Source organism: Protobothrops mucrosquamatus, unplaced genomic scaffold, assembly GCF_001527695.2.
Source record: "Protobothrops mucrosquamatus isolate PMUCROS unplaced genomic scaffold, P.Mucros_1.0 scaffold1756, whole genome shotgun sequence".
NCBI classification, from domain to species: Eukaryota; Metazoa; Chordata; class Lepidosauria; order Squamata; family Viperidae; genus Protobothrops; species Protobothrops mucrosquamatus.
In genome coordinates this window covers 40,142-58,282 of record NW_015387896.1, presented here as the reverse complement: position 1 = coordinate 58,282, position 18,141 = coordinate 40,142, and the positions used below count along the sequence as shown (strand labels likewise).

The 18,141-nt window shown below is 41.8% G+C and overlaps 1 protein-coding gene across 1 annotated transcript in view; it reads left to right on the top strand.

Annotated features, from left to right (window-relative positions):
• The window catches only part of LOC107293867 (lysophospholipase D GDPD3-like), a 26,234-nt gene extending 23,851 nt beyond the window's left edge, over positions 1–2,383 (top strand). Inside the window, exon 9 of the mRNA XM_029285479.1 lies at positions 1,933–2,383. Coding sequence (XP_029141312.1) covers positions 1,933–2,070 — 138 coding nt within the window. The 3' untranslated portion in view covers positions 2,071–2,383. The remainder of the gene's footprint in view (positions 1–1,932) is intronic.
• The last annotated feature ends 15,758 nt before the right edge of the window (positions 2,384–18,141 follow it).

Here is an 18,141-nt window from a genome sequence, read left to right as displayed (position 1 = left end):
CTTTGCTTGTCAAAAGGTTGCAAAAGGGGATCACATGACCCTGGAACACTGTGACCATCATAAATATGAATCAGTTGCCAAGCATCCAAATATAAATCACATGACCCTGGGCATGCTGCAATGGTCATAAGTATGAAAAATGGTCAAGTCATTTCAGTGCAATTGCAACTTTGAACAGGGTTTTTGTTTTTTTTGGTCAAGTTTTTGACACCTTGCTAGGTGATACTCGAATATTGCCATATCTTAAAAGTTTATAGCCTCTCCTGTCTCCGCCCCCCCTCTTCCTCCTTTCTCATGGGGGAGGGTGAGCCAGAAGTGAGCCTGGGGCCTTTGCCTCACCCCAGCAACTCTGTAGCTCCGGAGGACTCTCTCACAGTAAGTCCTTGCCTGCGCTGGCTCTTTCCATCCCCCACTACACTTGGCTAGGCAGGGCTGCGTACCACCTGCCACTCGTTAATGTACCACAAGTGGTACGCGTACCACCGGTTGAAAAGCCCTGCTCTAGTGGACAAAGTGTGAACTTCGCTGAAGTACCCACAAACACAATCAGCACCCCCCTAGTGGTGCCTCTGCAGACAGACAGAGCACCATTGTTTCTTGTCCTGCCCTCTAGTGCTTTGGAGAATAACTTGACCGCCTCTTCTTTGTGGCAGCCCCTCAAATACTGGAATACTGCTATCATGTTGCCCGTTTCTTCTTTTCTTTAGACTAGCTAAACCCAAGTCCTGCAGTCGTCACAGCTGTCAGTTTTTTAGCTGATGTTGTTGGCCTTCATATGCATCGAGAACCTAGGATTTCATAATGTACCGGCATATCATATTTGTGGATTCAAGAAGCGTGGCCTTTTATATAAAGGCAGTCCTCGACTTACAAGCATATATTTAGTGACTGTTCAAAGTTACAATGGCACTGAAAAAAATGACTGATCCAGTCATCACTTATGACTGTTGCAGGATCCCCACAATCATATGATTAAAATTCAGGTGCTTAGCAACTGGCATGTATTTACAGTGGTGGCAGGCATCCTGAGGTCATGTGATTGCCACGTGTGACCTTCCCAGCTGGCTTCTGACAAGGAAAGTCAATGGGGGAAACTGGATTTGCTTAATGATGACAGGATTCAATTAACAACTGCAGTAATTTGGTTAACAATTGTGGCAAAAATCGGGCACAATTCCCTTAACAACTGTCTGGCTCAGCAAAAGAAATTGTGGTCCCAATTGTGGTTGTAACTCAAGGACTGTCTGCATTATTATTATGGTTGGTTGCAGAGTCAGCCAGAATTTAGACGGGATTTGGCAAGAATTTAGGATAGGCAGATACAGTTAGTCCATGACTTACGACAATTGAGCCCAAAATTTCTGTTGTCAAGCGAGACATTTGTTAAGTGAGTTTTGTCCCATTTTACAATCTTTCTTGCCACAGTTAGTAAGTGGATCATTGTGGTTGTTAAGTTAGTAACAAGGCTGTTAAGTGAATCTGGCTTCCCCATTGCTTGTCAGGTCACAAAAGGGGATCACGTGACACGGCAATGGTCATAAATATGAGTCAGTTGCCAAGCGTCTGAATTTTGATCACATGACCATAGGGACGCTGCAACGGTCGTATGTGTGAAAAACGGTCATAAGTCACTTTTCCACTGCCGTCGTAACTTCGGTCACTAAACAAACTGTTGTAAGTTCGAGGTCTATCTGTATTACAGTTGTTTGGTGGCGTTAAAAGCATCAGCGCAGGATCTTCCAAGTAAAGCTGCCTCATGCAACTGACCGATGGTGATTTTGTCAATATCGATGGTGTTCAAGAGTTGCTCCAGAAATTTTGGGATTGCAGCAAAGGCACCTCTTATTCTTGGTACTGCCTTGACTTTTGTCATTTTATTTCCAGGGTTTGCATTCTGTGATTGTATTTTTCCCTTTTTCTCTTTCTATTTAGGTTCTTCTTTGGGTTTTGAATGAAGAAAACGAGTTTGAAGAAGCCTTTAGCTATGGAGTCTCCGGAATCATGTCTGACTACCCAACTCTCCTTCGACATTACCTGAATGCTCACCCGCCACCACCTTCCCATGCATAAATTGTTATGTTATTTTAGAATCATCGTTGACATTTCTGGTGGGGAATGGAGAGAGAAAAAGGAGATGAATGTAAAAGATAGGAAACTCAAAGTGTATTTTACCTGTGTATGCTGTAATTTTGAAAAAAAAAATTGTTACCGGTGTGGGGCATTTTCAGTAGCTGACTAACATATTACATACTGAAGCAAGGGACTGAAGATAATGCGAGGCTATTGTTTTGCTACAATCCTGCTTGTAGAACACTGACATTTTCATTATTCACCTCCTGAATAATCAGAACAAAAAGACAAAGGAGGAGGACAATTCTCTCATTAACACTCAGCAAAACAAATAAAAATAAAAAAGCACTTGGTAAAGAATGATCAACTTTCTTTTTCTCCTGAGGGGAGTGCTTCCTTTGTAATAAATAGGCCACAACGTTAGTTTGGTGTAGTGCAGGGGTCTTCAAACTTGGCCCTTTTATGACTTGTGGACTTCAACTCCCAGAATTCCTCAGCCAGGCTGGCTGAGGAATTCTGGGAGTTGAAGTCCACAAGTCATAAAAGGGCCAAGTTTGAAGACCCCTGGTGTAGTGGTTAAGATGCTGGCCTAGAAACCAGGAGACTGTGAGTTGTAGTCCCACCTTAGATGAAAGCCGAATGGGTGACTTTTGGCCAATCATCAAGAGATTGTGAGTTCTAGTCCTGCTTTAGGCATGAAAGCTAGCTGGATGACTTTGGGCCAGTCACTCTCTCACCCCAAACCACCTCACAGGGCTGTTGTCATAGGGAAAATAGGAGGGAGGAGTATTAAGTAGGTTCACTGCCTTGAATTATCATAAAGTAATAAATATGGGATAAAAATCTAATAAATAAACAACTGAAGGGAACAGAGGGGTGATTTCAGGACCAAAAGTATGTGAAACCATCATTATCACCCCCTTGTTTCTTTTTCCTTTAGTATGTTTATCATCTTTTTATCTCTTGTGAGATTGGGGAACATTCTGAGGGATATTCTGGGGAATATTCTAAATCTAAATGGACGGAGAATCAATGTGGCCACGCCCACACAACTGTAGCCCCACCCCTTTCACTACGTGCGCAATTCACATTAAAAAGCGGTGGGCTTTGATCATGCAGTCACAGCCATTTTCTTGATTTTTTTTACTTTTAAAATCCTCTCCTGCAGGAGGACCCATGTAGAAACCTACACTTAAATTTGGCTTGAGGAAGGCTCTTGAAATCAGCAGAAGATCTGGCTAGGGAATTCTGGGACTTGAATTCCACCCATCTTAAAGTTGCCAAGGTCTAAAATCACAAGCTACCCATCCCTCTACTACTGTACTAGAAGCTTTAGTTGTCAGAGGAGAACAACAACTTAATTCAGCATTAAATTCTTGGAGGTAGATGACAAGTTATCAAGGCAACCTTTATGCTCCCCCAGACATCTCTCACTGTTTTAACAGCAGGTATGCAAACAAAGAGACAAGTCCCACAAAAGAAAGATCAGCTGTAAGGATTTGGCAAGAAATGCCAACTTTAAGTCATTGGCACAACATCGGGTTGTTCTAATGTTCTAGCCAAATATTTTAATGGAGGCCAGGGAAGTGAGAGATGGCCTCATTTCCATGCTATACTGTATAAGATAAAGGAGGGGTGTGTGCTCTAAGAACGAGTGAATCGGTGGTGGAATTTGATCTGTGGCCTTTCTTAGACCTATTTTCCTTTTCTTTCTGTGATTGTTGGCATGGATGCAAAAAAAAAAAAAAAAAAAGGGTGAACAAGTTCTCCTAGAATTAATTTGCCCTCAGTCCCCACCCTTCCTGGGCACATTCCTGGTACTCTAAGCCAGGGGTCCTCAACCTTGGCAACTTTAAGACTTGTGGACTTCAACTCCCAGAATTCATCAGCCAGCTTTGCAAAGCTGGCTGAGGAATTCTGGAAGTTGAAGTCCACAAGTCTTAAAGTTGCCAAGGTTGAGGACCCCCGCTCTAAGCTATTCCTGATGTGCCTTCCGCTTGGGTTACCATCTTTGAATCCTCCTCTTAAGGCCAACGTCTTCCTACTATTCTGTGAGATGTAGGAATGATGCTGAAATGTTTTGAAAGAGCAATGCAGGCTCACATGATCTCTGCTACATTTGCTCCCACTGCATGTAGTCCTCGCCTTACAAACAGTTAATTGAGTGACCATTTGAAGATATAATGGCACTGAAAAAAGAACAGTTTTTCATATTTACAGGTCACGTGATCAAAATTGAGACCCTTGGCAACTGACTCATATTTATGATGGTTGCAGTGTCCCGGGGTCGCCTTTTGCAACCTTCTGACAAGCAAAGTCAATGGGGAAGCCACTTAACAACTGTGTTGCTAATTTAATCACGGCAATGATTTACTTAACTGTGGCAAGAAAGGTTGTAAAATGAGACCAAATTCACTTAACAACTGTCTTGCTTAGCGACAGAAATTTGGGCTCAATTGTGGGCCTAACTCGAGGACTACCTATACAGGAATGTCCAAGTCCAGTGTTTTGTTGGTACATTGTTGTCAAGCCAAGCCACCATGGATTAAGTCCTGGAGTTTAGCATAAATGTGAATGCAATTACTGCAGCCTACTCATTCTACATGGGGTTACTCTTGAAAAGTATTCGAGTTACAGCTGACAAGGTCAAAGAGGAGAGCCTTTTCTGCTGTAGCCCCTGCCCAGTGAAATATTCTATCACCAGAAGTGAGTTCTGCTCCCACCTTCTTGGCCTTCCAGGTCCTCAAAACCTGATTTTGCCAGCTGGCTTGGGGTTCCACAGGTGCTTGTTGTGGTAAGAAGAACTCATCCCCCTGCTATCCATCCCCTTGGTTTTAGTTTTTTTTTAGTTTTTTTTAAAACAAGTTTTATTAATATTCCAAATTTTTACATCCAAGTATTTAGGAAGCAGCGTGGTGATAGGGTAATCAATAGTCCAATAACAAAATCATTCATGTATATCTCAGGTTACATCAATAAAAGTTCCCTCTCTATTTCCCACAAATATTATATCATATTCATATTAATAGATTTCTAGCTAAAGCTCAATCCATCAATACATTTATCAATAACATTTTGGTTATACATATCCAAGTCCTGTTTTTAGGTTTTATTTAATTCCAATTAACATATTCCAATTTAGCCTTTTATAACCAATGTTTAAGCTTTGGATATCCTTAATTTCCCTCATTTCATTATAAGGTAATTAACATAACTAAAATACACATATTATTCCAGAATTTACCTTCTTACTTTATTGACAAATATATTGTTTCTCCTCCTAGTAACTCATTTAGTAACAAAATATCTTTCCTTGTCACAAATCTATTTCCATATAACAATTAAAACTATAATCTAACAGATAATTTAATTCCCATTATAAGTCTAAATCCTTAATATTGAAACAATCATTATCTCTAAAAAGCTGCTTAACCCATTAGGTGGATTTCTAAATCCCATTTTTAAATCTAACTCTAGCTTTCTTTTTGTGCCAGGCAGGTTTCCATGCCAGTGCCTCTAAAACCTCAGATGTGTCTCCCTTCATTCCCACATCTGTTGTTTGAATCAAGGGAGGACATCCAGTTATCAATCTTTCAAAAGAACTGGCCCATTTATAGTTATTAGGTTGTTGCCCTAATAATTAAAGTCTCCATGTTGGGTTTAAAATGTTTATCATCGGTTCAGTCTGGTCTTCTTCTTGCAGTTCCGTCTGAGTAGAATAAAAGGTCATGTCCAGTGTTGTAATTGTTGTTTGGTTATCTAAATCAGGGCTTTTCAACATTTTCACCCATTGTACCACTTTTAGGATATGGCAACATCCGAGTACCACCAGTCGCCTAGCAAGGTGTCAAAAACTTGATGACCAAAAAAAAAAAAAGAGGAAAAAAGTGATAAAGTACAGGTAGTCCTCGACTTACAACAGTTCACTTAGTGACTGTTTGAAGTTACAATGAATGGCACTGAAAAAAATGACCCCCAAAGCCACAGCCGTGCAAGACACCTGCTTGCCCGCCTGGTGCTCTTCCTCCTGTCCGAGGTTTTCATTGTTGTGAGCATTTCTGTTGAGGATTGGCAGCGGGGGTGGGGTGGGGGTGTTTGGTTTTTATTCCCCCCCGTCTGCTGGGTGGTTGCATCAGGTTTTGGCCACTTCACTTCACACTGGGACACTGTGACCGTCATAAATATGAATCAATTGCCAAGCATCTGAATGTAAATCACAAGACCCTGGAGATGCTGCAATATTCCAGCTGATTGGTGCTTCTTCAGGGCTCAGCAGAAGCACCAGGATCAGCGCCGAGCTCCAGCCGGAGCCTGGCGCTGATCCTGGCGCTTCCACTGAGCCCTGACAGCCCCGAAGTGCCGATCAGCTGGAAAGTGACACTGATCCTGGCGCTTCTGCTGAGCCCTGACAGCCCTGCAGCTCCAGCCTTCTCTCGCTCAGGCAGTGCTGCCACCGGTTCAGCTCATTCCCCTCCCCCGCTACCACTTTTCTAGGATGGTCGCGTACCACCTGCCAGGTGCCAATGTACCACAGGTGGTACCCGTACCACTGGTTGAAAAGCCCTCTCAATGTAGCATGTTTGTTGATCAATTCCTGCTGCTTTTGGAGTTACAGGTACTGTAATTAGAGTCAGTGTTAAAATATCAAAGTTCTCAGCAGATTGTACATGTTGTTGTGTAAAATCCTCTTTGATGTTAAATTGTTCCTCTTCTGTTATTTTTTGGCTTGTAAGTTGGTCGGTTTGTGTCTGGGGTTCAATTTGTAGTTTTGTGAGAATATCCTTGGCTTTCACTCCTGAGTTCATTAGCTCAGTAGCATCAAGTATTTTTTCAAGGATAAGTTTATAATTAAGTTGTGGATAAGGCTCCTCCATTTCCATGGTGATTAGAGATAGTCCTTTAGTGGAGGCTATGTTTAGTGAGAATCAGCCAATGTCCACCTCCACACTTTAGAGAAGTTATTGTCACCACCAGCTGTTTCCACTTCTTATCTTTTTTGATGTATGAAGGGCAAATCAAAGAAGTCAACAAGCACAGTTGAAAGAAAAAAAATCAGTTGCTATGCCAGATTTCGCCACAAGATGTCCCCAGCAGACCACAAAATCCTTTCCCCAATGCCGAATAGCCTTTTATCGGTTAAAAAACAAAGAAAAAACAAATGTTTTCCAAAGTTAATAGTTAAAAAAGATGTTAAGTCTCTATAATAGGCAGTTTTGGGACCCCAAGGTATCCGCAAAACCAAAAATCCAGTTATTTAGTTGTTGAAGTTAATTGTACTTTTCTTTCCAAAATTTAAATTCCCAAGTATTCAAATGCCGCAGTATTGAGAGCGGGGAAAAAAGTTTCAAGGAGCTTTCACAGGAAGATAATAGGGAAAAAGGAAGGAAAGGAAGGCTCTCACCCAAATCCTCCACGATGCTTCGTTGTGCTTAGTTGTTATTTTGGCTTTCGGCTGATGCGACTTGATGATCTTTTCTTTGTCAGTCCTGAGGAGCTGCCTCGGATCAAAGGGAAGGGCTGCCGCCCTTCCAGGATCTAGCAAGGGTCCTCCCCAACGGTGGTCGCCCCTCCAGGGCGACTTTCGACCCTTTCCAGGGTCTTCCAACGAAGGGAAACCAAACGGCGGAGAGAAGGCTCTACTTCCGCATCCGAAGGCGCCGCGATCCTGAACCGGAAGCCCCTTGGTTTTAGTTTTTAACACTTCTTAATTTTAATTGTTTTCATATTTATCTTTTTCCTATTTGTAAGCCTCCCGGGATCATCTTACTGGTGAGATGGGCGGCATATAAATTTAATAGATAAATAGAGCTGGAAGGGACCTTGGAGGTCTTCTAGTCCAGCCCCCTGCTCAAGCAGGAGAAGAAATAATCAATGCAGAATAGTAAAATGCAGTTGATTCAATATACAGCTCTGGTTTCCCCCTCGCTGTACTCTCAGCAGCGTCACTCCACATACTTGAGAGATCTTCAGCATAAGAATATTAGGTGTTGTTTTTTAAAAAAAAAAATGGAAATCCTATGGGTCTGATGCAACATGCAGAATCACGGAAAGCTTCCATAAAGAAAATTATTGTTCTAACATTAATCCAGCATGGATTCTTCCTAACCATCAGGTTGGCTGGAGGCTGGCCAAGTAAGTTCAGCCTGCATCGACTGAAATGCCTTCTTCCTCTGAACATTTATTTGATTTACAAAAGTGCTTGACTTACGCCCTCAGTGGAGCCCAAAGTTTCTGTTGCTAAGCAATACAATCGTTAGGAGAATTTTGCCCCATTTTACAAGCTTTCTTGCCACAGTTATTAAACGAACCATGCAGTTGTTAAGTTAGTAATACGGTTGTTAAGTGAATCTGGCTTCTCCATTGACTTTGCTTGTGAGAAAGTCACAAAAGGGGATCATCCCACTGTAGAGGTGGGGGCCAGGTAGAGGTCAGGAGCAGCAAACTGCCCCCTCCAAAGCCTGTGTGCCTCTTCGCTCTACATTATCTCATCCCTACACATCACCATGGCAATGTGGGAAAGTACCCCAGGCTGGTACAATGACCTCACCTGCCTGATATCAGCTAGCTTACACCAACAGGATGTTACAGCCAACTGCTCCCTGTTTTGGGCCTCTGGCTTCTATATTCTTAAGAATTGGTAAGGAGTTTAACCAATAAAATGCTATTGCCATGTTAAACTTTTGCTGCTTGTAAAACTGTATAAGGCAATAAACGCTGCGAAGGCGGTCAGCCATATTTGCACCCTGCAATGACTGAGCACTGATTACTACAGCTGGCTGCTCGAACAGGGACATTTGGGAACCCCCCCGGGGATGGAGCGACAACCAACATACTTATCATCGTCTGGAATAGACCCCTAAGTGCACTTTCGTCTTCAGAGACCCCCTCAGTGGTAAGTATGGGTCGCAAGTTATCTCAGTACCAGCAGAAACATGCACAGGAACTCAGATTCCTGCTACACATAAGGAAGCTGGTGGATGAGGTAGGGAAACATTGCCCTTGGAATCCTGAGCACCGGACACTTAGGCAAAGATAGGGCATACTTTACATCTTGAACCTTGGACTCCAGTACAGATCTTACATCGATGGTGTTCAGTGCCATCGGGCAGTGGAAAAATATGGCTCAGATGCTTCAGAAGGGCAGCAATTAACTACCAGCCCCCCTTCTGATTACAACAAAGTAAAGCTTATCCCTCCTAAAGCATCTTTAATTGGATCTCCAGCTCCTGAAGAGGCTAATTCTTTTGCTTCTTCCCAGACATCATACACCCCCACAAGGAAAATATTAGAGGAACAATCTCTAAGTAGGAAAAATAATAAGGGGAATCTTCAGAGTAATTTAAAGACATAAATTAACTCAAAATGTACTCCTCTGCAATGTGTTTTGAACAATTGGAATGTTTTGAAACTTCATGTGGCTGTTAAGTTTAACCCTGTCAGACAATGTCTGGTGGTGCTTTGTTTTAATGTGTAGTGTGTTTTGAACATTATGCTTGGGCTTGGAATGGTGAGAAAAATAGGAGATGATAAAGGGCCCTATAAAAGCATGTTTGGTTGGAATCACCTCATGATTTTTCTCGCTTCTTGCAGGACAAGTCATATGTTTAAATAAATGTTGTTTTCACAGTATTTGTGTATATATGTTTGTCTGTGTTGTTCTGTGTTATTTCCAAGACTTGGAAAAGGGTCAAACCCTCTTTGATAACAACATACAAAAAGGCCTTATTAAAAAATACATGGTTTGTCTGGAGAAAGTATGGAATGAAATATTTGTATGTGGAATTGTTTAGAATGGAAGTGAATGAATTAATTTGGTGATATCTAAGTGTGTGTTAGCCCTCAAACCCCACCCCCCACCCACTCTCTCCCAGGCTGTGAAAGAAATAGTAAACTGTAGATTTTATTGTTGTAAAAGTAAATTGAAAAATAATAGTAAGTGTTTGCATGAGAAGAGTTTTATGGAGGGAAGATGTGTGAGAGAATTTATAGAAAATGCATATGAAGGAGAGAAAACTATTTTTTGGTGGTGAGATTTTTCCCCCGTCTCTTTTGGCTGGCTGTGTTGCTTTCAGAGCAAGAGAGACAGAAAGAAGAAGGGGGAGCTGTTCGTTTAAAACTTTTTTTTCTCTGCTTAGAATTGCGATTTGAGAAGGGTGGAACGGAGGTGAAATTTGATACCCACTCTTGCAGTTGCAGCTTGCAAATTTTTTACTCGAAAGAGGAAACAGTAATTGTTGGACAATATTTTTTGGAGGGGGAAATTGTTGGGTTTAAATTGTTTAGTTAGACCTATATATCCATCAACCAAAAGAACTGACTCTGAATTGTTTTGCTTAGATTTATAAATGTTTCACTTATTTATTGGAAATTTGTTTCCATCTGAATGGAATTTGATTAAATTGGATGCCCACTCTCAGGAAAAGTTTGCATTTACTGTGCCTGCAGTGAATCATTCAGAACCTAATAAATGTTATCACTGGACAGTTTTGACACAAGGAATGCTAAACAGTCCCACATTATGTCAGCTTTATGTTGCTGCAGCATTTTCACAAATGTCACCCATTGGCTTTGGTATATCATTATATGGATGATGTTTTAATTGGAGCACCAAAGATACAATCTAATTGGCTTTCAGAAATACAGTTGCATTCTCCCTATCTTTATTTAGGGCATAAAATGTTGCAATCTTATTCTGCCCCAGCTTTTCCTCGTTTGAGCCTACCCAAAATTATTTCATTGGTCAATTTACAGCAATTGTTAGGCATCCTAACTTGGGTTTGCCCATATTTTTCTTTGCCTATAAATTTGCTCAGTCCATTATTTGATTTATTGACCAAAGGAAAACAACCTGAAAATCTCATTGTAGTTCCACCTGCAGCACTTGCCACAGTGGAACAAATTAATGACATCATGAGTACTCAATTTGTGGACAGAATTCCATATAAAAATTGTCAGTTAACACTTTTAATATTTCCTACTAGTAAGCTACTTACAGGAGTATTATCTGTGATAAAAGTACAAAAAGTATGTTGCATTGAATGACTTTACTTACCCCACACCCCATCCCAAAATGTTTTATTTTTTATCCAGGTGGTTGCTGAAATAATAACCTTAGGACGCACACGAGCTTGCCGTCAAAATGGAACTGATTTAATTAATATTGTTTTTCCTATCCCACAATCTGATTTTCAATTTTATTTTCAGAATAACTTATCTCTTCAGTGTGCTTTACCTGACTATATAGGCTGTATTTCATATCATCTGCCTAAAGATCCTTGACTTGCTTGTTTAATGACTTTTTCCTTTCCTGTCCACCCACTGCTTTCTCCTTCTCCCTTGCCACAAGCTCCTACTGTTTTTTCCGATGGAGGGAGAACGAGAGGAGAAATTGCTTACAAGGATCCTCATGATGATACCTGGAAAGTGTCCTACACTGCAATACAATCCTCACCACAACGCTCAGAATTAGCTGCTGCTATCTTGGCTTTTCGCACCTTTTCTCAACAGTCTTTTGATTTGATTTTGATTTGATTTGATTTGATTTTATTAAATTTATACCCCGCCCTTCTCCCGGAGGACTCAGGGCGGCTTACAGCCAGTCTAAAACAATGGTACAATACAATACAAAATTTAAAAAGATTAAAAATAACTATTTAAATTTGGCCGCTTCTACTAAAAATTTAATTTAAAACCCCTTTAAAATACCCCTAGGCCAGTCCTGCCTGNCTTTGAAGATGATAATCAACACCTTGAAGCGCACCCGGAAGGCCACAGGCAGCCAGTGCAGCTCGCGCAGCAGCGGCGTTACATGGGAGCGACGAGTCGCTCCCATCACCGCCCGCGCGGCCGCATTCTGGACCAACTGGAGCCTCCGAGTGCTCCTCAAGGGGAGCCCCATGTAGAGAGCATTACAGTAGTCCAGGCTGACTTTCATTATGTGTGCCAACTTATTTTTAATCTTTCAGGTGCTTACATCATGCCCAGGATTGACCCCAATCTTATGACTTTGTTTTTAACTTTACAACAGCTGCTACAAGACTGAAAACATTTATATTTTATTTCTCATATACGCAGTCACTCCTCCCTTCCTGGGCCTAACTTTTTTTTATGTCTTCCTAATCCCCATGGTTTTGCCTCTAATCAACTATGGCAAATGGATGTTACCCATGTTCCCTCTTTAGCTCCCTGGAAATATATTCATTTATCTATTGATACCTATTCAGGAACAATTTGGGCCACGCCTCAACGAGGGGAAACAGCTGCACATGTTGTTTTTCATCTTTTTTCAGCCATTACTGCCCTGGGTAAGCCCTCTTCCTTAAAAACTGATAATGGGCCAGCCTATTCTTCAGTGGCGTTTTTGCAATTTTGCACAACCTGGAATATTGTTCTTACTCATGGCCTTCCCTATACGTCCATGGGTCAAGCCATCGTGGAACGTGCTAATCGGTCCTTTAAGGACTGCCTTCACAAACAAATAAAAAAGGACGGATCTAGAGTACCCAATTTGCCGTGGGTAACACAACAGGTTAAAAAAGTATTATTTACATTACACCAATTGAATATTTCCATTTAAAATTCCACCACTTATCAGAGACACTTTCAACAGAAAACAAGCTTGCCTCCACCTCTGGTATATTATCGGGCTTTACCAGACAAAGCATGGTTGGGACCGGTCCCTCTGATCACTTGGGGGCAAGGCTATGCTGCTGTGCTTGCTCCTACAGGACCTTTGTGGATTCCAGCACATTACGTTCACCCAGCCAGGGATGTCGTGGCACCAGTCCCTGGACCCGGTCCCAGAAATGGCAAGGGTGACTCTACAGATGGCACAGCAACCAATCTGATCCCGGCATGCCAGTCGGCCAATGACGTGGGGAAATGTAAGGAACTTGACTGCCAAAGCACAGGCAGCAGCAACAACTAGAGCAAACCCCCGAGAACCTGTGCGCTACCATTTTTGCGGTTTTAACTGCAAATTCCTTAGCCATCATTTGTTTGTGTCTGATCGTTAACATCTGCCTTTGACAACAGCAACTGTCATCCCACCCAAACAATCATTCGAGCAACGAATGAAGCAAAATCTATGGGTGCAGCTGGCAAACATCACACAAAATGATGTCTTTTGCTTATCTGAAATGTATGACATGGAAAATTTGCTTTCTACATGTTTAGTCCTTGTTTGCACCCCTTCTGCAGTAATTCAAAACTTCACTGGCTTGAGCAGAATTTTATTCAATGGGAACTTTAACTATAAGGCTATATCTAGATGGGGGGGTTACTGCTTATTATCCACCCCGACGCTATTGCTTTGCACACCCCGGTGGTAGCTATCCCTGCAAATATAACATGTGCAAAAATAGTTAATTGTACTTCTTCAAGTAAAAAACCTCACTGTCATCGCATTGGCTCACCTGTTTTAAACTGCACAGCTTTTGAAGAGACTTTCTTTCATTTTGGACATGTTTGGTTACTGCAAGGATGGTTTTTTACATGTGGTCAAGAAACTTTTAATTATATTCCTGCTAATATTAGTGAAGCGCAGTGTTGCCTCAGCCGGCTGATTCCTGTTTTGCTTTCCAAACAAGTTCACTCGAACCGTTCTCGACGTGGGGTCACGCTAGACAGCACTTGTGACTCTGAGACAACCTTACTTAATAAAGCAGAATATGTGGCACTGACTATGTCTCTAGTGGGTGTGCCAGGACTTGCTGTTCATGCTCACCTCAACATTAATGCTATTGCATGTAATTTAGCAAAAACAATTAATGCTACTTCTTCAGCTATGTCAGCAATCAACCATGAGCTGCAAGATTTGAGAAAAGCTATTTTGCAAAATCGCGCTGCTATCGATTATTTGCTTCTGCGTCAGCATTTGGGTTGTGTAAGTTTTGAGGGAATGTGTTGTTTTAATATTTCTGATAATTCACGAACCATCCAGCACCAGATTACTATTTTACACAATTTGGCCTCTCATTTGAAAATTGATACTTTAGGATCTTGGTGGGTGCTGTTTTGTGCAATGTATTCCTTCATTTTGAAATATATGTATCAGAGTTTTTAACTCCAAATCCTCTCTCACATTGCCTCAGGGTCAGGTTTTGGCCCTGTATAAACAACTGCAAGGATGCTCCTCTCCTGATTATAATCCTTTTATTAACCCCCTCTTACGACAATATTTCGTCTAACAAAACAAAAAAGAGTGAGATGTAGAGGTGGGGGCCAGGTAGAGGTCGGGAGCAGCGAACTGCCCCCTCCAAAGCCTGTGTGCCTCTTCTCTTTACATTATCTCATCCCTACACATCACCATGGCATTGTGGGAAAGTACCCCAGGCTGGTACAATGACCTCACCTGCCTGATATCAGCTAGCTTACACCAACAGGATGTTACAGCCAACTGCTCCCTGTTTTGGGCCTCTGGCTTCTATATTCTTAAGGATTGGTAAGGAGTTTAACCAATAAAATGCTATTGCCATGTTAAACTTTTGTTGCTTGTAAAACTGTATAAGGCAATAAACGCTGCGAAGGCAGTCAGCCATATTTGCAACCTGCAATGACTGAGCACTGATTACTACATCCCACGACTCTGGGATGCCAGAACCGTCATGAAAACATGCTAATTGCCAAGCATCCGAATTTTGATCATGTGACCATGAGAATGGTGCAACAGTCATAATAAGTATGAAAGCAGTCATAAGTCACTTTTTTCAGTGCCACTGTAACTTTGGATGGTCACTAAAAGAATGGTTGTAAGTCAAGGACTACCTGTATATACCATCTATCTCACTGTCCTAAGTGACAGGCATGCTGGCTGAGGAATTCTGGGAGTTGAAGTCCACAAGTCATAAAAGGGGCAAGTTTGAAGACTCCTGGTGTAAAAACATAATTACAGTATAAAGACACTGAGAGCATTAAAATTAAAGTGGCACAATGATGTGATTTTTTTTATTGTCAAATACTTTCCACAGATTTTTTTCTAGAGCACAAATATGGAATCCGTGAGTCTCCAGATAATGTTGGACATTAATTCCCATCAGTTTAAGCCAGCAGGACCAATAATCAGAAACAATGGCAGCTATAGCTGCAAATCTTTTTAAACCAAGCTTAGATGGCACTATATTAACCTCCATGCATAGGTTTTACACTCATGGTACCAGTGCTCTTACTTTTACATTCCACAAATCTCATGTCCCAATTACAGAATGGTAATAGAATTCACACCTGGCCAGAGACTTCCTCCATATTATTTGCTAAGATGTTCCTTGGCTGAGCCCTAACACTGAAAAACAGGTTTTTCCCAATTCAAATTAATTGCACTGTAAAAATTAAGGTCCCCATAATTATCATTCATTTCACTATGTAACATATCCTTTAAGTGACAATAGTCTGAGTCTATATCAATTCCCTTTTCTCTGATCAAAGTGCTTGTCCTAAGAAGCTACACTATACTGTACTATGTTGGTGCAAAATTGTAGGAAATTGGTCACCACCCAAAGGGGAAGGGAATTATAGATTGTGGCAGAAGGACACCACAATTAAACTTCTTATCCCTAGAATTGTTGCCTAGCAGAAGGGAGGTTCATGGACCTGGAGAGAAATCATGGGGATATCGTTTAAATTCTGGTCTCCAATTCGGTTTAATCAATACTGTACATCAGGGATATCCAACCTTGGCAACTTTAAAACTTACGGACTTCAACTCCCAGAATTTGCCAGCTGGCATGGCTGGCTGCAGAATTCTTGGAGCTGAAGTCCATAAGACTTAAAATTGCCAAGATTGGGAACCTCTACTGTACATCATCCCTTCCAATCTGATTATGATTTACTCATGTGTTATCAAGTTGGTGTTGACTCTTAGAAATCACATAGATATGAATAATAGATCACATTGTACTATTTGGACAATAGAATCAATCTTAAATACATAGTTTTATCAAGTCCTTTTTCTCTTGGTTTGAAGACTTGGGTCCCTTTGTCATATATCCAGGGCTATTCTCACAAGCAGAACACAGAATAACAAAATTGGAACGAACTTTGGACATCTTCTAGTAGTCTAACCCCCTGTAACCCCATTACAGACAGATCGCTGTCCAGTCTCTTCAATCTCTTCTGTCCAAACCCACTCTGTGTGTGTTTTAGAATGAGAAGTAAAAATCAAAGTTTTCTCAAGAAGCTGCATAGCTGAGTGGGAATTGGTACCCAGGTCTTCCCACTCCTAACCGCTAGGGGACACTCCCTTTCAAATAAATATTTGCTAGAGCTGGCTGCAGTTAAGCCAAGTAAACAATACAAAGAAAGGCAAAGGCAACAACTTGGAAAACACCCACAATCACACAAGTTGCATATGTGCAGTTCTGCAGCTATCTTAGCAAGTAAATTCATTTCTATCTCCCATTCTACTTCATTTCAAGCATATCAATGTAGCCCATAGAATCCAACTGACAAAGTGGGGTCATATATAAAATCTCTAGCAAAAAAAAGCTGCAAGGTTTTAATTGCAGAATGTACAATATCTATCTTCCTCTGTGCCAGAATCAGCAGTTGCTGGTTAGAAAAAGATTACAGCCATGCTGATTAGATCATGTTGTCTCTTGATAAGTGGGCACTCATTCATGTTTTGCATAGTATTATGATGTGCTGTGTTCTACCTCAGGCTGGAGGTGGGTAAAACGCACGTTTCTGTCTGGACTCAGGTCATTTTTGTTTATTTGCATCCCACCCTTATTACTTTTACAAATAACTCAAGGCAGCAAACATATCCAACACACTTTCTTCCTTCTATTTTCCCCACAACAACCCTGTGAGGTGGGCTGGGCTAAGAGAGAGCGATTAGCCCAGGATCATCCAACTGGCTTTTATGTCTAAGGAGGGACTAGACCTCATGGTCTGTTGGTTTCTAGCCTTGTGTCTTAACCACTAGACCAAACTGGCCGTGGTCATAAGCTGCCTATCCACTTTTTAAAAAGTCATTTTTTGCAGCTGATAAAACAGATTGTGGCCATCACAACTGATGCCAAAAATGCATATATTAATTTAATCAGCAACATTGGACCTGGTTTCACTGCAACATGGTTATTTTTCTGGTATTAGCCAACTTGTGGAACTGAACTCATTATATGCAGATTCAGATCCTGCTCAACAATAAAACTTTAATCTAGTCTACTTTGTTGCAGGCATGCCAGACAATTTCCTTCCTCCTGACATCTAACCCTGACTCACAATGAGGAAGTGAACAATGACCGCCTTCCCCTCCCAGATCAATATTGTCTCCTTTGGCTTGCAGTGGTTTTCCAAAATACCCAAGCACAGAATAATTGTTCAGATCCCACGATGTACAACTTCCCCCCTCCCCCCTTTTACTGGAATGTAGAGTCTGCAACTCCTGGATTTAATAAGACACCCCCCCATAAGATAAAAGATGTGGTCTGCCTTGGGGGAAGAACTTCTACTATAGTGATGATGGTGTTTACATTGTTTACATTTTAATATCCGGAATTTTAAAAAGCATTATTACCAGCAGAAAAGTCAATTTCAGCATCGACTTGTTTGCAGGATCCTGTTTCACCAGTACAAAATCTACCAGGCACGGAAGGCCTGGTAGATATTAAAGTGTATTAGTGCCATCTACAAGATGCCACTTTCGCTGTAAAAAAGACTAACCTCCCCAACTATGCCTCTAGACATCGTTTCCAAAGAAAAAAGTCCCGCCCCCCAAGCCGCACGATCGTCTGCGCGCAAGGCACTCTGCACGCTCCCAGAGGCCCGTCGCTTTCAGGGCCGGCCCACGCGCGGCGCGCCGCCCATCCACGCCATCTCTCCCGACGGCCTCGCCGCGCCCCCACTCCGTGCCAAATCAAGCGCGGCCTCCCCGCACGTGTCCCCTCCCCTTTTATCAGCTCTGTAATTTATTTGCATAGCCGCCCCGATTGGCTGGGCGGAAAGAGGAAGGAGCGGAGGGGGAAGCCCGCAGAAAGGAGGAGGGAGGGGGGAAAGGGGGAGGAGACACCTTTGTTTCAGAGCCTGGGTTTGTAAACAAGAGGAAGTCTAGACTCCCAGCTGGGGCACTTCGCG